Source organism: Asparagus officinalis, chromosome 3 (assembly GCF_001876935.1).
Source record: "Asparagus officinalis chromosome 3, Aspof.V1, whole genome shotgun sequence".
Classification (NCBI taxonomy): Eukaryota; Viridiplantae; Streptophyta; class Magnoliopsida; order Asparagales; family Asparagaceae; genus Asparagus; species Asparagus officinalis.
The window spans coordinates 41,945,193-41,965,704 of record NC_033796.1 but is presented as its reverse complement, the minus strand read 5'-3'; the positions used below and the strand labels follow the sequence as shown (position 1 = coordinate 41,965,704).

The 20,512-nt window shown below is 34.5% G+C and overlaps 2 protein-coding genes across 2 annotated transcripts; one reads left to right on the top strand and one right to left on the bottom strand.

Moving 5' to 3' along the window:
* Positions 3,114–3,634, top strand: LOC109832241. The gene is made up of 2 exons (XM_020399670.1): positions 3,114–3,424; positions 3,513–3,634. The coding sequence occupies exons 1-2, from the start codon at positions 3,188–3,190 to the stop codon at positions 3,585–3,587; spliced, it is 312 nt and encodes a 103-aa protein (XP_020255259.1). The 5' UTR covers positions 3,114–3,187; the 3' UTR covers positions 3,588–3,634.
* Positions 5,536–18,619, bottom strand: LOC109833929 (3',5'-nucleoside bisphosphate phosphatase). The gene is made up of 5 exons (XM_020401793.1): positions 18,220–18,619; positions 7,684–7,808; positions 7,083–7,397; positions 6,823–6,992; positions 5,536–6,260 (listed from the first exon to the last, which is right to left on the bottom strand). The coding sequence occupies exons 1-5, from the start codon at positions 18,469–18,471 to the stop codon at positions 5,863–5,865; spliced, it is 1,260 nt and encodes a 419-aa protein (XP_020257382.1). The 5' UTR covers positions 18,472–18,619; the 3' UTR covers positions 5,536–5,862.

Below are 20,512 nucleotides of genomic sequence, written 5' to 3'. Positions count from 1 at the left end.
TCGCCCAGTGAACACGAGAACTCAGGTTCGGTCGACCGGTTTGGTCAACCGAAAACTGACATATTCAAAACTGTTTTGCTTATTTTAAAACGCTGTTTAAAAATATCAAATAAATTCCAAAAAATGTAAAACTTTGGGGAATGATTGTAGACATGATAATAAACATGCTACAATGACTGGTTATCAGAAAGGACTTCCCAAAAGAAAAATATCATCATTTTACAAAATAGTCCAAAACATGAAAATATGAGATACTTGAATTTTGATGTTTTGACATAAACCAACTTTTAAAACTTTGTAAAATGTTTTTATAGACTTAGTAAAATATGTATAAACTGATATTGAAGTCTATAAACTAATAAGATAATATTTTCATAAAATTACATAAGCAATAAGTACTAAAACACAATAGAGTATGAAATATGTAATATCATAAAAATCAAAACACATGTATGTATATATATAACTATATATATGCATAGAAACCAAAACTTATGTATATCTATATAACTATATATATATACGAAGAAACCAATAAATGTGTGTGTATAGATATTGAGCTTAACGTACTTAACACACATAATATAAAACCTATACTAAGTTACCCAAGCTAGATCTTGATATTCAATAAGCTCGACTTGGTACACTTGCGGATGAAGCTGAACTTGGATCTTGAACTTTGAATTGCAAGGCTTCAACCCGACATTGCAAAAAAGCAAAAGGATCATTATGGATTTACACTAGTCAATCTTCACCGAAAAGTATGTACGGATGAGAAATTCATTTTCGCAGAACAAGTTGATCAGTGCTTCTTTGTGAAAGATTCGAATGTCATGTCTGATTGGAAAACAAGAAGGCCAACACCAAGATCTGTTATTCTTCCTAATAACAATGAAAAAAATATTGAAGAAAGTGAAGATAATTATAGTGAACCAATTGGTTCATCAGATGATGTTTGGCAAGAATTCTCTTATGCACAGAATGTGGCGCTGGATGTAGGTATGAACTATATATGTTACACCACATTATCGATTTTTATCTTATCATAATAAAAACATTAATTATACAATTTTTTCTTAACAATTGTCTTTATTAAATTTGCAGATGAGGAGGATTAGGAGGCTCTTTGACCAGTCGGCTGATCGATCACGGAGTATCACCCCAGGTAGTGGTGCTGATGATACACTACCATCTCCGGATGCAGGTATAAAAATTAATTAATACTTTAATATATTTTATAAATTTTTAGTTATCTAGCTCATAGTGTTCATTTGTTGCAGATGCGAGATATTCATCACCCGGCGGTTCTGATGCAACACCAGAACCATCCCCCGACATAGGTATTACATATTTAATAATTGATAATGATCAATTAAAATTTAATATTAATAATTCTTCTTTCTTATGTAGGTGCTACTTGGACCCCGACATATCCATCATATACATTCTATACTGACTTGCGGCCAAAGGCACAGGACTATCTCAGTTTACCCTTACCTCCGGACTCTCATAAGTCCAAGGCTGACTCAAGGAAGTACCACCCACGTGCTGCGAGAAAGTTACAGGAAATGCTTCCTATGTTGGAGACTAGGAAAGCTAATGCACTCGCCGCAAAAGAAAGAGAGATAGCGAATGGTAAATTGTATAAATACTTTTAATTTTCATATTTGTATATTATATGATATATTATCATATTGTTATTATTGTATGTGCTAAGTCATATCGCATAGAGGGACGACGTGGCGGAGCTAAGCCTGAGTCTAAACAACCGCCAAGAGGAATGAGGGCCATTATTAGGTGGAATAGTTCTAATTTGCCCGTTGGTCCTTGGTCGACCCGATTGAATGCATATATTGGGGTTCTCGTGCGTAGAGCGACCATTATCAACCCTTATTTTCATTTTCGAGAATTACCATGGACCGCATACGAGGCGATATGAACTGAGCTTATGGTAAGTGCATATTGTTTTAGATTTTCATTTATTAATAATTAGTAACTGATATTAAATTATCCTTACTAAATGTGTATGTAAATCTACAGGACTGCTTTTGCCTTGAGAACTTTGAGGGGGCTTGGAATTATGTGTTTAATGTCAAGGTTGAAGTAGTCCTCAAACAATGGAGGCATGAGATCAAACATAAAACCTATGACAGGTATGAGGAGGACTGGCAGAGGTTTTTAAACCTCGATGACCGAGTTGACGAGATTCATTTCACGGCTCTCCTCATGTATTGGGACAACGATGCCGCTAATGTTAGTTTCATGAAATTTAGTTTATAATTTTAAGATATTATTTCATTTTATATTTATAGATTTTTTTTAAAGAATAAATCCACGAATGGGTCAGAAAATAGAAGAAAGATGCTGTATGACCATAACTTGGGCTCACACTCCTACGCCAATCTGGAGGATGTTTATTGTCAGGATACGTTATATGTCATTTAAAGATTTAAAAGATCTTAATATTTAGTATGATTATGAAATCTCAAAATTTATAATATGATAGGGGAAATCATTAATGCTGATACACTTGAGGGCAAAAGCGGTATATGGTACTTTTCGTGAATAATATAGGGGTGATGAGAAGAATCGGGATAAGATGTGACGCCCCTGGGTTCACACAAGGCTGCAGTCCGAGGTGAAACCAAGGATGTCAAACCTGCCATGCAATCGGGATAAGATCACGGCAAATCTCGAGTTAGTGGTGAGACTTATACATATCTTGAGTAGTATTATTAACTCTATTTTGTAAACATTACGAGGAAACGAGAACACAAATAATATGGTCATTATCTTGAATTAACTATAAATTTGTGCTTTAGGAGGGATTTGAGACCGCATCCAAGGAGGCTGCATCTGTCTACATTTCGCAGGAGGAGGAACAAACCGAGCCAGACCCTCACATGCTTTCTGCAGAGGAGAACATCAATCTCACACAGAACCTGATGGGTCATAATAGGTAAGGATGGTGAAAAATCGAATCAATTTGAATACTACATACTATTTATATTTGTTTACCATTATTGAATTTGAGAGCAAAGTTTAATATTTATTTCTCCCTAATAATAGGAGAGGAAGATATCCTCTGCATGGTGTCAGAGCTTCATCTGGTATAAGCATCAGATCGTCCACAGCATCCTCCACACCATCTACATCGACGAGAGCAGCCACAAGCAGTTTCCAGGCTATGCCATTTGTCGCACGTATCTCTGCGTATCTGATTGACAAAATTGACCCGGAGCTGCATATTCAGGTGACTAATGAGATGACTAGAGTTGCGCTGACGGCGAACTCGATGGACGATCTCATGGGGTATGTTATACAATATTTAGGCGGTGCTATTCCTTATAGCGCGTATGGTGGTGTCATACGGATCATTAGCTCGATTGGCGATAATTCTGGCGCTAGACAGAGTAGTGCTCAGGTACCTTATTTTTTCTTATATTTATAAATTCATTTTTATCTAATATGTTATCAAACACCACATAATGATTATTCAATTAAACATTCAGAGTGGAGATATTGGAGGGAGCAGCACCCGTTCTCGTAATCGGGATAGAGATACCCCCGCCGACGACGATGGATGAGGTTTTTTTATTTTTAATGCAATAAACAGTTTTATTTGTTATAACACTACATTTATTCATGTCGTGTATTATCTTAGTCATGTGCATTGTTAGTATATATGTTGTTGGATGTGTTTTAGACGGAACTGATTGATGTATATTTTGAAGTGGATGGTTGGATTTGTACAATGTGTTGGATTTGGTTATATAGATGTTTTTGAATGGAATTGTTATGAATTTTGATTATGATTGGATGGTTGAATGTGGCGTGTACAGTATTTTCTGGATGTATTCAAATATTAATGTAATTGTACAGGGAAATACAAATTTTAATTAAATTTTTTTTCCTGAAAAAATGCATCTAGATTGAATCAACCTAGACGGAATTTCCGTCTAGGTTGTAAAAAACCAACCTAGACGGAAATTCCGTCTGGGTTGGTAATCCAGACGGAATTCCGTCTGGGTTGCCAACCCAGACGGAATTCTTCATTCCGTCTAGGTTGACTTCCGTCTAGATTGATCAATCTAGACGGAATTCCGTCTAGTATGAAGCAATCTAGACGGAAGCAAAATAAATCACTCAAACTAGACGGAATTCCGTCTAGATGAACTAATCTAGACGGAATTGCAATCAACCTAGACGGAAATTTCCGTCTAGGTTGATCGTTTTTCTATTAGTGGAAGAGACAGATAATATACATCAAATATCTATCTGTTAACTGATAGGACATTGATATAATTATCTTTTTCAACTTTTGATAGGATACCAATAATGATTGGGCATGTAGAATATGTATATATGGATCCATATCATAAATTGATGAAGGGGAGGCAAAGGACATTTCAGCTTAAGAAGATTAAACCCTATTCCAGTCTTCAATAAAATGGTTCAGACATATGGAAAAGAATCATAGTCAATTAAGAAACTTAAGCTAAGAGCAAACTGATCGCGACATTGATTAAGAGGCAAAATCCATACCAACCATGCTTACATGGTCAGCCAAACTTCAACCAAACTTGAAGACATTTCATTGTCAGAACAAGCAGAAGTATTACCGCGCAGCAAAATTTTGCAAAATGCGAAAAAATTTCAAGTTCCTAAATGGATGCCAAAAATAAGGAACCACTGAGTTTAAAAGACATTCTAATGTTTCATGAGAACAAGCCCGTACGCACATCAACTTGAATGGGGATGCCCTAAACCATTTGCCACGCCATTAACACTTGTCCAACATGGTAAATGATAACAGTCCTGTAATATAGTTCTCATTAATTCCACAGCAATACGTCGCGCAACACATTAATCAAAAACACGAAGTAATATATGCTGCTGGCTTAATCTCAGTAAAAGATAGCACGCTGCACCATAACACTTCATACTGTGTTCCTTGTAGACTGACACTGAGCAAATTCCAAGCTGCTTTAAAGGTAAACAAATTTCTCTCAAACCCTCAAAACCCATTAGAAAATCCTACATAGGCTAGTTCCATTGCATAACGAACGAAAGATGCGTGAACGACACTATCGTTCACACGAAGGAACATGGCAAAACTTAACGTGGCTGAAAGGGAACATGTTCAGATTATATATACACATGCGCGCGCGCACAGGACGAGAGGGATAGAAGGGGCTTGTGCAACGATTATATAGAAAGCAATGAACTTGAAACCAAATCATACATCATATCTAGTATACTATCCCTAACACCACCTACATACATGTCACTAAGAATCTCCAGTTAACATAACCATACAATTATAATTAATGGTGTATGAAACAAAAATCGGTGTCACTGAAAGACGCAGAACGAAGAAGACGGATCTAACATGATAGATGTCCTCATTAAGATTTTATATCCCTTGTAATGGACCTCCATACAATAATATATATAAAAATATAGATGACAACGCTTCTTATTACTTTACATCTGTTATCAATCAGTGGATATCTAAAAGAATTCAAGCATAAATTGAGTAATAGGCGCAGTTCCGTATCAATTTTGCAATATAAAACATTAATGTTGCATCTCAAAAGAGCTTGGAGCACCACAGATAAGTAGTAGCAGTTTCAAAAGTATAAAACAAGCATGAGCATTTTAAACTTAAGCCTAAATAACTGGTAAAAAACACCGACCACCAAACTATACATCCCTTTCAAAATTTGTGCTTCTTCAGACATCATTATACCCATTGTGTACAAAAATAAAACCACTATTTTTGACAGGGATAAGCATTTAGATGCAGTGAAAAGGTAGCCGTGAAAATAACTCAGTTATTTTAGAAACTTATACCCGAAGTCACCTGCTCACTCCAGCAAGTTGACTCATAGAAACCTGAGAAAGTTTCAGCCTGATGGCCTCAAATTCAACAGCCTTCATTTCCTCAGCAGTCAGCCAAGAAGACAGGCACATTTCAACAATGCCATTACCACTGGTTGAATTGCTCTTCAGATTCTTCGGTTTTCCAAACATCGTAATTTTCTCTAGGTTATTTTCAGTCGGGTCATTAGCAAAAGATAACAGGATGTCCTTTGTAGCATTGCACCAAATTGGCCTAGCAAGCTTCAAGAACTCATAAACAGCTAGAATTGGAAGCTTAACACTTCCCAGATCAGATTCATCGTGCCCACCTCTTCCATGATAATCTGAGCCTCCAAGCTTCAAAAGCCCATAATTGTCAGCCAAGTCACTGAATCCTGTTCAACACTGAAGAACATTATTCCACGTTGAAAAATTAAAAACAAGCAAACTAGTCTTCAGTAAAGCACGCTAGAAGCAACAGAATGGAACGGAATAGAGGTATTCCAATCAAGATAGGACTCGCAATATAATATGGAAAAGAAATAAAACTCTCCTGTTCCATTTTCACAGTCAGGAAATGGGTAAATTTGTATTAACTATTAACAAAGAACAACTTTGTGGGTTTGCACATAAACCCCTGAACTTTGAACTTTCCTCACCAGCCTTCTTTGCAAGTAACTAAACTGTCCTTCGAGAGGGGGGGAACCCTAAATTTAGTCATTTACAGGCAACATCCCTCTCTCCCCTAAATTGGTGGCTTTTCTCCTCTCAAGCAAATTTTAGTTATTTGCAAATTACAAGCAAGTTCTTTTTTCTTTTGTTGGGGTGGGTTTTTTTTGGGTGGGTGGGTGGGTGGGGGGGGGGGCGTAAGACACCACAAAGCTCAGCGGGGTTTAGTGAAAATGACCATTTCTTAATTATTGTTCCCTTCCTAAGTATTCCGTTCAAACATCATACCTGAAACCTTCCCGTCACTTCTATAGACCTCCATAGCATGAAGGCCAGCAGCTTTCAAGCTTCTGATAACAGAAACTGGATTTTTCAAAGCCCATGGATGAGCCAAAGCAGATATTCCTCCTGTATGACAAATCAATTGAACTACTTCTTCGGCCATGGGCTCATTACCTCTGTGATTAAAACAACAAGAGTACCATATTGTATTTTGTATAAGATTACTTCTCCACAAAATGTTATGAAAGCGAATGTTGTGTTCTTACGTGGCATAAGCTGGTCCGCCATCATAGAGATATCTGCTAAATGCTTGTTTTAAATTCTCTACATGACCAGCTTCAACCAGTGCTCGAGCTACGTGAAGCCTTCCTGGAGCCACTCCATTCCCTGCAATCTTACAGACATGCTCCCATTTTATGGTTTTTTTTAGTTTATTCAGTTTCAACAGCATATTCTGAGCACGGAGGTGACGGCCTTCTCTGATACTGGCCAATAAGGCATCTAATTCCTCGTACTTTGCAGGCCCACAGCTACCATAGTATGCGAGGATATGAACAGGTTCCTCAGTTCCAAGCTCTCCCCTGTATGTGCAACATGAATAGAGAATAGAGAATATATTAACAAGAATGAACAACTGGGAGAAGTAAACAAAGCAGTTCTAAATTTAAATTAGAACAGTATGATGGCACATAAGAGGAAATTAGTCAAAGAAATTGTCTCAAAAAGTGATCATAGGCATGATGCTAGCCTCCTAAGCGGAATTTTTTTTATGATATCAAGAAGAAAGAGTCATCCAACTTATTGTTGAAAAAAAAGGATGCGATATGATATAACAAAAATCTTTGCATAGGACAGAGGAATTTTTACCTTGAAGTATACACCGCACTTATTTCGACGCCTGGAATTATCTTGATACCAAATTTATTTGCTGCGTCCATGGCCTCTGGTATACCAGCTACAGTGTCATGGTCTGTTAAAGCAAGAACTTTCACCTGTTCTGAACGCATGGTTGTCCACTCAAATCCCATTTCAATAGATAAAAAACAATACGACAGAAATGGATCATGTAGAAAAATTTCGTAAAGTGGAACATTAACAATATTTATGATCTGTGTCCGTATTGCTTTTAACATTATTCTAAGAAGACAAGCTGGAAGAAAATTATGATCATATTCCGTCTGTCAATGGTGATTTACCTTTAGAGTTGACTCAATTTATTTTTATAATGACTATAGCTGTCAGATTATATAAGGTAGTAGATTCTTGTACTATGCAGCTTTGTCCATCTCAGGCGCATACCAAGGAAAAGGTATCTTTATACTATCAGTTATCTGCAGAAACTTGTCTAACAGGTCCTTAGTTCTACACTATGGTTTTAGGATGATCTTTTGAAATTTCTCATTTTTTTTTTGACAATTATCAGATGCTCTTTTATACACAAATGTTGATATGTTTTTCCTTTTGTTGCCACATCGGTTTAATAAACTCAGGGTATTTTTCTGTCTAAGATGAAGGACAAACTGAGCTCCTACATGGGAAGATAAAAAAAAGATAAGGTGGTCAGACCTATTCTTATACATTCACTTCAACAGGGAAATCTTAATGTCATCATATCTTGATTATGTCCCAATATGTTGATTATGTCCTGGTCAGATATTATTAAAAACAAAAATTTCTAATTATGAAAAAGTAGAAACAATACGTATCTTGCCGGTGTGTTTTGGCATGTTGCTTCCTACTATCTAGAATTTATTACAACTTCTTATAGAAGTGGATTCTTTAAGGACGAGCCAAGATCTCAAATAAATAAGCTTCTTATTAAGCTTAATAAGAACTCCACAGTGAAACATCTTATGGCTGATCACATGTGCATCCAGATCTACACATCTCAATATTGAGAGCCACATATAGATGTTGCCTTGTACATCTGTCATGTATCCAGTGTCACAAAGTTTCTTATAGATCTTAGCATTTGGCATGTCAATAACATTGCAGCTGGATCTCTACTTTAGTATCACGCTACGTGACTCAGAAATCAATGACAACCTAGATATTTGTTCCTCCACATACTTCGCAATAGAGGGAAATTTGAAAGGCAAATCATGGTTGGTTAGCTTAAAATACAAGCTGAGAAAATAGATCTATGAACTGTCAAATGGCTGTCAAGGTTCTATGGAACTCTCCTGCTCATACTGACCCTGGACATCAATCTGGAACATCCTGACAAAGGTTTGACATTGTCAAAAATGTTCTATGACTTTCTTTGGATTTTAAGCTCATTACAGCAATTGAACGAGTATGAGTGCACTTTTTCAACATGTTCTTCCAACCTTACATCTACAAATCTAGAAATATAATTCAATCATTCGCTAGGTAATTTCCACAAAACCTCCCTAAGTTTTTTGCCCTGAGTCAAATAACCTCCCTCCCTGTTAAAACCGCATGTTCATGTCCCTAATATTTATATCTAGTTTGGAGGATTACATGAGTCGCCATTTTACATTATGTAAATAAACATCATTGACATTAGTAAAACATAAATGAAGTGTAGAATATATGGTTATGAGCATATAGTTCCCCAATAGAAGGAATCATCTTATGCGAGGTGAAATCTTAGGGGATTTGGTGAAATTAATCCTATAACATAACAATGCTTATCTCAGATATAGTTAAAAGTTTGTAGAAGGACTGGACATCAAAGTGTTGAATTTCACAACAGAAGACAAAGAAAAGTGGAAACATGAAATCAGAGGGAGGGAGGGAATTAGCATTTTCATTAGTCAGAGACTCAGGATCAAAAATCCATTAGAAAGATTGCGGAAGCTATGAGAAACCCAAAATTCTGAATACAAGGGTTTCAGCCTTACCTTTCATTAATGAGGACCAGGCTTTCAATGCACACGATGCGTGCAAGACATAAACGTAAGTGTGTTCAAATTTTAGGAAGAACCCGGTTATCAGTTCCCTTTCGACTAGTCACATAGGTTTCACTTTATAGATGTATTACTCTGTTTTCCTTACTTAAAGATTGTTTGAGTAATGTCAAATGAAGATTGCAGTTCATAAATTCCATAATATTGATGAATGACAATGGCAGCAATCACCAGACTAACACCCGATAATTTAGGAGGCCCTGGGTTCAGAAAAATGCAGAAACAAACAACATCACCAGTTCCACAACTAATTGCCATATCGAGCAAAGTTGTATTGTATAATGATTAATGACACATAGAAAGCACCCCTATCAAGATATTAGTTTAGCAAGCAAGCAGTTTGTTTCTATTACACATCTTTTTTAAGAAGTTGTTGACAAGTGTGGGATATGCTTTATACACCTGGTTGTGTAAGTGACAGGTAACAAGATCAACATGAGCAACCATCATCACAAATATTCATTATTGCAGTTGGTCCTTTGATAGGAAACACGTAAATAGGTTACTAAAAATATGTAGCCCAAATAAAAAAATTTCACTTTCATAATACTTCCCATGGCCAAACAAAATCATACATCAGTTAAACAACAATTTCATTACCCAAAGAATCCTATGAAAGCTAGGGTTTCTGAGCATAGTCTTTCTTCTTCTTCTTCTTCTCAGCCCAATTTACCCTCTCATGGCCCAAAATCTCTAGTGATCCAGCCCAACTGTGATCAAGCATGGTATGAATATCTTTTTCGACAAGGTTCTCAGGATGCAAGTGGATCTGGTTCGTCTCTTGATGGTGTAAAAAGAATTGTGAGATCTGATCATGCGGTTGAGCAAATTGATCCAAAGGGAAAAGGATGGACTAAAGTTGTTCCAAAGAGAAAAGCTATGGTTCCCCTCTCTTTAGAGGAAATTCATCGTCGTCGTCTTTGCTTTCATTGCGGGTCTCCATCTCACATGGCAAGGTATTGCCGAGATCCTAGGCTCTGTTACAATTATCGTGAGTATGATCATGAGGTGCGTAATTGTAGATACCCTCCTCTTCAAGATCAAGATCCTAGTGAGTTTCAAGATTTTGGGCGAAATTGGCATTCAGATTCTTGGCTTGATGGCGATTTTAGAGGGTTCAGAAATCATAGATCTGATGATGATAATGGAGGGTTCTGAAACCCTAGATTTGATGATGATTCTTGCAGAGCTCAAATTTCAAGATTTGCATGTGATAATAGGAGAGCTTCCAATGATGTTTATCAACGAAACCTTAGGTCCGGTGGTGATAAACGAACCCCAAGATCTAATGGTGTTTATCATAACCTTATATCTGATGGTGATTTTAGAGGGGTTCAATACCCTATATCTAATGGTGGGAGTGGTTTTAGGGGGCAGGTTTGTCCAGATCATGAGGCTAGATCTATTGTTCCAACTTCCAAAAGGCAAGCAGCTAATGTTAGAGGAAGCCACTACTTATGAAAATCAAACTAAAGTAAAGATTCCATTGAAAGCGTCTGATGAGGAAATTCTCAATAGGGAAGATACAATATCTGATCAAGTTATTAAGGAATCAGGTGATAATGTCTCCTCCGTTACTTCAATTTTAGATATGTCTAAACACCTGGCCAATGAATTTATTAAATTCAAGAGTTATGTTATTCTCTCTGTTTTTGAGGGTAAGGATTTGAATTTGACAAACTTGTTAGCTGATTTAAAGAAAGTTTGGAAATGGAACGTTGATTGGGATATCAGGCCAGGGCTTACTCTTGTAATGAATTCTTAGTGAAAGTGAATAATATGCAGAAATTATCTGAGTTAGTAGAGTCTGATTTAGTTTCCACTGTGTCCTTCAAAATGAGGGTGAGACAGTGGTCTCCACATGAGGGTGAATGTTTTGAAACAAGGGGGAAGATAGTTTGGATATCTCTGCATGGTGTTCCTCCATGTCTCTGGAACTGGCCTGCGTTCTCTAGGGCTATTAAGCCTTTCGGTGACCTTGTTGGATGGGATTCTAATACCGAGAGAGGTGTTGATCTTAGGGATGCAAGATTGAAAATGAAATGCTATATGATTTCTGATATTCCTAAGATTCTGAAAATTAGAGTTTCAACTCATATGTATTCTATTAAGGTGTCTATCCTTTCAGTGCCTGATGGTGATGTTCACAACCCTGATAATCTCAATGGTAAAAGAAAGATTACTAAGGAGTTTGATAAGAGATCTACTTCTGATTATGTTCATCCTTCAAAAATGATGAAGAAGAAGCCTAATGATGATTCATTAAGCCTGCAAATTTTGGGCTGCTGCCACTGAATTTGACAATTTTTTTATTTCAGAGACATCTCAAGCTACTTCTGAGCCTCCTTCTAATAGCACTAGTGCGTCTGAGGACCCTCTTCTTAATATGGATAATGGTTTATCTGATGATCAATCTTCCTATTTGGATGGGGGGAATGAAGCACAACTTGAGAAGGAAGCCTCTGCGGACGTAAATAAAAATGTGGGTGAGGATGATAATGCTGTTCTAGCTAAAGGTTTTTGGGATTTGGTCCATTGTGGTGGTAGAGATGATGAAGCTACTCATGTTCAAGTTGTTGAGAATTCTGTTGATCATTCTATTGATTCTAAGGGAGTTGTCACTAATGCTACACTGTTGAATGGTGTTCAACCTGCTGTAGAAAGGGCAACACAGAGAATGACTTCTAAAGATTTGGGGCAATCTGCTAGATCATCTAGTACTTCTTCTGCTGAAGGTACGTTCACCTCTTTTGGCACTGTACATTTGTTCCCTTATTAATTGATTCTCTTAGTGATGCACAAACACACCATTTAACTTCACAATATGCATTAATGTTTGATTCTGAAAATGATTTTAATTCTACCGGGCAAGCTAGGAATGGGAAAAGGCTATTATTTAGATGAAGTGCTATAGTTATGTGATCTGTTTGGTAAGTGTTTGTCTTCTAATAAATTTGCTCATGGAATGTTAGGAGTCCTTGTACCCTACGTTATCTAAGAACTTCTATCATGAAGTCATACCTGAAATGTACCAAACGTGTTCCCGTACCCAAACTTCATGGACACTCCCCGGATATATGCATAATTTACTCAGACATGTATTCAATTATATGATATATGTTTTAATTCAAAACAATTGATATACACTTCTTGGACGTATATCCTACACTTCACATCCATTTCCTGAAACTCGTAAGACAAGTGTTAGGTAACTTTCAGCCCACACACAAGTTCCGCACTATGATCTTAAAGGGTTGTTTTGAGTATTGTGTTCAAAAAGGAGCAGATTCAAAATTTTACAAATCAATAAAAGAAACTTTAAAATGTAATAGAAATTTTAAATCTAAGACCACATGAATTGTGAAACAATATTGTTCTCATGTAATTTATTAATTTCAATATATGTATTGTTGTCTTGTCCATATACCCCACATCTTACAATTTTATTAATTTCAATATAAGTATGTAGTCTTGTCCGTATACCCCACATCTTACAATTTTATCATGTCTCGTACCCGCATTCGTACCCGTTTCCATGCAACTTAGGTGTGATCCAAAGAAGAGGTATGCTATTACAAATTTTGGCCTTTTCGATAAATTTCAAGAAGTTCACTTTCAAGAGACTAATTTGAAAACTATTAATGATTTTCTGTTAAAACTCCTGGGTAGCAATTTTTATACTGAGTGGTCCTGCTTGCCTTCAATTGGTGCTTTTGGTGAAGTGCTCATTGATTGGATTGGAGCTAAATTGAGAAAATTAAGAGAATTTTATGGCCAGCATGTTTTTACTGTTATCCTTTTGAGACTTGGTGGATAAAAAATGTGGCACTTTCATAGGTTTATAGTCCTCACACTCTCAGGGAAAGGTTTCAATTTAGCAAAATCTAAGAGATTCTAAGTCATCATTTACTGCTGCTTTGATTTTAGCTTGTGATTGTAATGTTACTTAGTGAGTTAAGAGTTCATTGACATTCCTCCTACAAGGATGAAAATGTACATGACTAGGGAAAAAGACAATTCTGCTTCAGTCAGCCTAGACAGATTCTTCTTTAATTTGGATTGAAAAAATTCTTTTCCAATGACAACTCAAAGAGGTTAGGCTAGTCAATAAATATCTTATCATTGTCCAATTTTGTTGGAATATGGGGGAGATCGAACAAAATGTGAAATTATTCATATTTGAAAAGGTGTTGCTACAAGCTTCTGGGTTGGTTTTATGATAAAGTTGTTGCTCTGTGGAATGAAGCTCCATAAATTTATCAGTTGCAGATAATATAATCAAACTAAGATACTTAAGGAAGAAGATTAAAGCATAGACTGATGATAATTTTTTAGCATCAAAGCAACAAAAAAGAAATAACTTGATGAACTATTAAATATCGATGAGCTCTATCAGTTGAAGAATCAGTCACGAGAGAAGGGTTGTCTTAGGAGTTGAATACTCTAACTTACAAAAAATAGATATTATGAAAACAAGGATCAAATGTTCATTAGTTGAAAGAGGGTGATCAGGATACATCTTATTTTTATAAACTTGAGAAGTGTGAGAAAGAGATCTAATAAAATAGCTGTTTTAGATTGGGATGGCATAGAAATTGGGTCGGATTAGGGGCATTATTGAAGCCTTTCATCAGTATTATAGAAAGATTTTTTTAGGGCAAGAAATGAGCATAGATGTCAAATACTTGGAACTGTAGGACATTATCTAGAGATGGAACACTGATTTTGCTGAATACAGTACATAGTGCACTGTCCCTCTTTTGGATGTCCTTTTTCCTCTTTCTTGCGTGAATATATGAGAGGATTGATAAGATTAGGATAAGGTTTTTCTAGGCGAGATCTTTAAATCACAATGGTGTTTCTAATCTAATCAAATAGGAGAATGTTTGTAAGCCACACACTTGCAGGGACTTGACGTCCTGGATATTAGAGCAATAAATAGAACTTTGTTGGCTAAGTGGCTACGGAAGTGGATCGATAATCAGTAGCGTAGCCAAGATTTTCTTTTCCAAGAGAGGCCAAAATATATAGGTGAAAAAACAATTTGTAATAGAAGTTTTGAAAAAAAAACCAATTTCATGAATAATTGAATCATTTTACATATTTCACTCTTCTAAAACTTTTTTAAAAATTTGTATTGATTGTAACTAGCTTTCCCATAAACACAAACTATAATTTCTTTCTCTTTTTCTTTTTTTGGTGAAACTTGAATAGATTGTATGCCATTAAAATACATTTCAAATGCTAATAGTAGAAAGAAAATTTTTCTAACTACTCTACTTATAAAAGAATTGTAGTACGTGAACATAAAAAAACTCATTTCCAATAATAATCTACCCATTGTTTTAAATATTCCCGATATACTGGTCAATATATCTTTTTATAAGGCTTGTCACAAAATGACATGGTCTCAATATCCATTACTATTTTTTGTCAATTTCGGGCGATATATCCCGACAAAGCTGATCTATCCGTCGGTACGTTAATCAATATGTCTTTGTATGTGGCTTGTCACAAAATATTATGTGAAATTGTGTTAATATTTCTTTAGCAAATTCTAGCCCTATATGAAGTTTTCTAGCAAATTCTAGTAGGTTATTTTCCCTAAGTAAGTTTCTATAACTGACTAATGATCCTAATTATATATTATTACATTTTGTATGCCTAGATGTCATTACTATATATCATCGATATCCGTAATCCGATATGGATTTTGGTCGTTTGATATTTCTACGATATCTGACATTTAAAACTTTGAATCTGCTTATTAAAATTATCATCAAAATATATTTCTACTTCTTACTGTGAAACTTCATGGAATTAGAAGGATTTCATTACACAGTTCCACCACAAAACCACATGAACATATAAACCCCATTTAACATTTTTATTATTAAATGAAAAACTATATAAAGATTAAACCTTTATTTCTCTATTCTACTTGAATGCAAACAAATAGTAATATGAAACAAAGAACCGTTTCAGATTACAATACAAATCTGAATAAATTAAAATGTGAAATTAAAATAAGGTTAGATTACACTAAACCCCCATGAACTTCCAGTGTTTTGTAGTAAACCCCATGAACTTTCAAAATCACACTGAACCCTCAATAACTTTTGCAAAAAACCCATGAACTTTTAGGTAATTTACACTAAACCCCGTGAACTTTCAAAATGCTTTTTTATGCTGTTTTTTGGATCCAATTTATGAGGGTTATCTACAAAACTCAGAAAGTTCATGGGTGTTTTTAGCAATTCCAATAGGTTATTGGAGGTTTAGTGTGATTTTGAAAGTTCATGGGGGTTTACTACAAAATACTAAAAGTTCAAGGGGGTTTTGCGTAACTTACTCTTAAAATAACTTATGGATGATAATCATATAGATGATGGTAATCCTAATATTCTTTACCAAAATGCAAGCCTACAACATCCAGGAAATGAATTCACATGGAAAAAAAATAAGTTTTCGCTTTAATTAGGGATGTTCAAAACTATATTAACTTTTGTTAGTTTGTTGGCTTAGTCTTTCTCATCCATAGACCCACAACTCTTCCTTTATACAATACACTAACCCACAACTTAAGCATATTGCTTGTATAATTACTCTTGGTTAAATAATAAATAAATTTTAAAGTGTTTCTATACTAAATACATAAGAATCCATCTAACCCATGCTCATAACAAATCATTTATGCAAGCTCTTAAGCATTTGAGTATAATTGTTCATCAAAAAAGAAACATATTAAGCATAATTTATACAAATACTACACTTACATACAATACCTCATATATAACTAGTAGAAAAGTCCCGGAGGCATGGCCACCCCTGCCACCCACACCCCCCACCCCCCCAACCCAAAAAAAAAAATCCAATAGTGTGGATAACTCAACAGTGTTGTTAAAAAAACAGTTCAAAGCAAAATATTATAATGACAGCGGAGTATTATAGATTCAAAATTTGTCAACAGTTTCGAACTTTGGGAAGAACATTCTTAAGCAAAATCTGAAGCTTTCTTCATAAATACAAAAATTCAGTTAGGAGATGGTGAAGGGACTTATTTTTGGCTGGATAAATGGGTGGATCATTTTACTCTTGCCTCTTCTCTTCCTAACTTATTTCATGTAGCTTCTTCTCCAATTTCTACTGTAAAATCTCAGAGGGTATATACTAACACAAATTGGAGATAGCAGGCTAAACTTTCAAGGCAACTTACAGGTACTTTGGTTTTTCAATATTTTGAGCTGTTGAAAAATTCATGGTATAGCTGCTCCTTTAGACAAAACTGTGTTAAAAGCACAAGTTTTTTAAAAAACTTAAAGATCTTTTTATAAGTTTTACAAAAAGAAAATCTCTTTATAAGTTCTTAGTAGATGGTGGAGTTAGAAATATTCTGATCTTTGGAAAATTAAGATTCCTTTGGAGGTGAAGATTTCGGTCCGGTTAGTTCTACTTGCAAATTGAATACCATAGATAGATTTGTATTGAAGAATATTCAAGTTGAGGTAGAGAAAATGAATCACATATTCCTCTTTTTTTAAATGTGATTTTGTCCAGTCTATTTGGAGCTCCATGTGCTATAAACTTCATGTTATTGGGTTTCCTCATGATCTATTAGAGCTTTGGGCTCAATGGAGACCTGATACTTTTATAGAAAATGCAAAAACACATGCACTTTTATAGGATACTCACCTGTGTGCTTTTGTTTGATGTATATCGGGAGAGAGGAATAGGAGAATTTTCATGCAAAAACACATGCACTTACTATATATTTTGGAGGAAATTTTCTAATTTTGCTTCTTTTTGGTTAGGCATTCCATCGCAAGCTCATATTACACATGGTGATGAGAAGGGAGCTGTTGGATCTGTTACGGGGGCGAGAGTCTACATGTTGGCGCCAGTGAATCAGAGTCTTAATCGTGGACGAGCAGGTGATGGGGCTGAGAATCCTGTTGTTATTGAATGACTTATGTCTGTAACCTTTGAAGTGTGCCGAGTTGTATTAGTGTTTCATATGTTACTATGATCTGTAGACCACACTCTAGGACTGGGAGTGTGGTCTTTAACTTTGTAATCAGTCTCTTTTAAGTAATGGTAATGGATGGAGCCTCATTTTGAGATTCCATCCTTCTTCTAATAAAAATAGCCCAAATCAGCAAACTAGGGAAAATACTACAAATCACAAAGTGACAGGAAAACTTCTAAAAATATAATCACTGAAGTATTCTATCAAACACCTAGAGCAGAAAATCCAATATCATATTCAACGAAACAATCATTAGTTTCATTCATCAAAACGAACATAACCCATCTCCTAACTCTGAAACCGAACCACAAATAATCCCCAAAATCCCGACTTTAATTAAACCCCGCATCAAAAACAGTAATCCTAAAATACCCATCTCCAAAATCCCAGCTTTCGAACCTCCAAACAAAAGAAACCAACAAAACAGTCAACAAGCAGACTCACCCCATTACGATGCGCACGCTCAACGACAGCCGACGGCGAGAGAAACCCATCACTGCATCTCGAGTGCGAGTGGAACTCAAACCCCACGCGCTCGATCGCCGACTTCTGAACATTAGCCGGCACAAAATCATCATCCAACAGATTCGAACCCGAGTCCCCAAACACCCATCGGTTTACGTATCTCGATGCAGCGATTTGCTCGGGAGTAACTCTCTTCCTCCCTCTCCCCTTCTTCTTCTTCTTGTCGCCCATCTCCTCCGACTAAAGATGGAATCTTTTTGTTATTGGGCTGATTTGAGTTTGGGCGTTGGGGATGTTTTAAATAGAGAGAGAGTTTGGTATGTGAAGTGATGTTTCGATGAGAAGAAAGTTAAGAGGGTTCAGAGCCCGGGGAGCTCAGCAAATGGGGACCGGTGATGGAAAAAACTGGGGCGAAGTACTGCACGCTTTTTACTTGGATATGATACTGTTGGCTGTTTACTGGATTTGATGGAGCCTGTTGACTGGGCCCCGGGTTGACCAGGATGCAACGCATGTGGATGGGCTACAGAGCTAGGGTTTTAGAGAAACAAATCTTCAATAGGGAAACAAATCTTCTTCGAGGGATTGCTAAACCGTATTCGAGAAAATATACGTGACCGCATCCGTTAGTATATAGATATAGTTACTCAAATCTATAACCGAGAAGATATGATTACGGATATAATTTTATAGTGAAATATTTGTATTCGTATCCGAAATATCTGAATACATATTAGTCATACTCTTACGATAGTTTCCATTATTAGATTATGGATTTGTGGTTAATTTTGATGATCAAGATGTCTAATCTTAGCTTTTCAGTTATAATAAACATATTAACGAACTCTTTTGTATCACATGAACTATGTTTTTCTCAACACTATCTAGTTTTCACATATCCATTTTATATTCGCATACATATCCGCTTATATATCTGCATATATATATCTGTAACCGTATTCGATTGTAGCGGATATGGTTATGAATTTTCCTTACCGAATTATATCTGTATTTGTATCCGAGATGGGTAAGTGGATATGGATACAATAAGCATCATATTCGAGCTGTATCCAGACCGTATACATGCCTAATTATGAGTATTTTTTAGTTTTTTTAACTGTTTTGAGAACACCATTTTGAGTGTCTTCATCAACACTAGTTTGACCATTTTCATACACATATATTATATTTTAACAATGTGAAATTATTATACTATATTTTATTATATTAATTATATAGTATAATATAGTCTAGTATAAGATATAATATATTACTTAATATAATAATTATTATGTTATATTATTTTTATTATATTATTCTTAATAGAATAATATAGTTTTTGTAGATTATATTTATAATATATATTATATTATATTACATCAATACATATCGTATTTTAGTTTTATGATATAATAAATTGAGATTATTATACTTTAACACTTTTATTATATCATATTAATTGAATACAAAATATACTAACATGAATTTAAATAAAATAGCAAATTATTTATTGTTTAATATTTTATATTGTTAACTATATTTTCTAATTTACTATGATGTTTAACTTTTATATAATAGTAATTTTATTATATTATGTTAATTTAATATAATATATAGTAATCTAATATTTATTTTAATTTATTTTATAATTTTTATATTATGTTATACTTTTCATCAATGTAATAAAACATATTAATGGAATATATTAAATTATTAAACTTATTTGAATATATTATATTAATATATTAAACATATTTTAAAACATTATAAAACTAAAATATTATTTATAAAATAATATGTTATATTTAACATAATTTAATATATTATATTAATATTGTGATAAAAAATATATTATATTAATATTTCTACAACATAGTAATATATAATAGATTGAGGATTATATTGTTTCATTTATAATATTATATTAAATTATGAACATATTTTAGAACATTATAAAGCTAAAATATTATTTATAACATAATATGTTATATTTAACATAATTTAATATATTATATTAATATTGTGATAAAAAGATATTATATTAATATTTCTACAACATAATAATATATAATAGATTTTGCATTATATTGTTAACAAATAATCATTTATAATATTATATTAAATTATAATATATTTATTATAAATAAAAAGTAATGTATATTAGTTATATACTATTTTAGTAAATATATAATATTATAGTAATTTTATAATATTATACTAATTAAATATAATATATAATAATCTAATACATTTATATTATATTTTATAACTT

Coding starts and splice junctions, on each gene's coding strand:
- LOC109832241 (XM_020399670.1), top strand. CDS start 3,188: ATGCCATTTGTCGCACGTATCTCTGCGTATCTGATTGACAAAATTGAC. Junction 3,425..3,512: donor CTAGACAGAGTAGTGCTCAG/GTACCTTATTTT, acceptor TTAAACATTCAG/AGTGGAGATATTGGAGGGAG.
- LOC109833929 (XM_020401793.1), bottom strand. CDS start 18,471: ATGGGCGACAAGAAGAAGAAGAAGGGGAGAGGGAGGAAGAGAGTTACT. Junction 7,398..7,683: donor AGTGCGGTGTATACTTCAAG/GTAAAAATTCCT, acceptor TTGCACATACAG/GGGAGAGCTTGGAACTGAGG. Junction 6,261..6,822: donor AAGTGACGGGAAGGTTTCAG/GTATGATGTTTG, acceptor AGTGTTGAACAG/GATTCAGTGACTTGGCTGAC.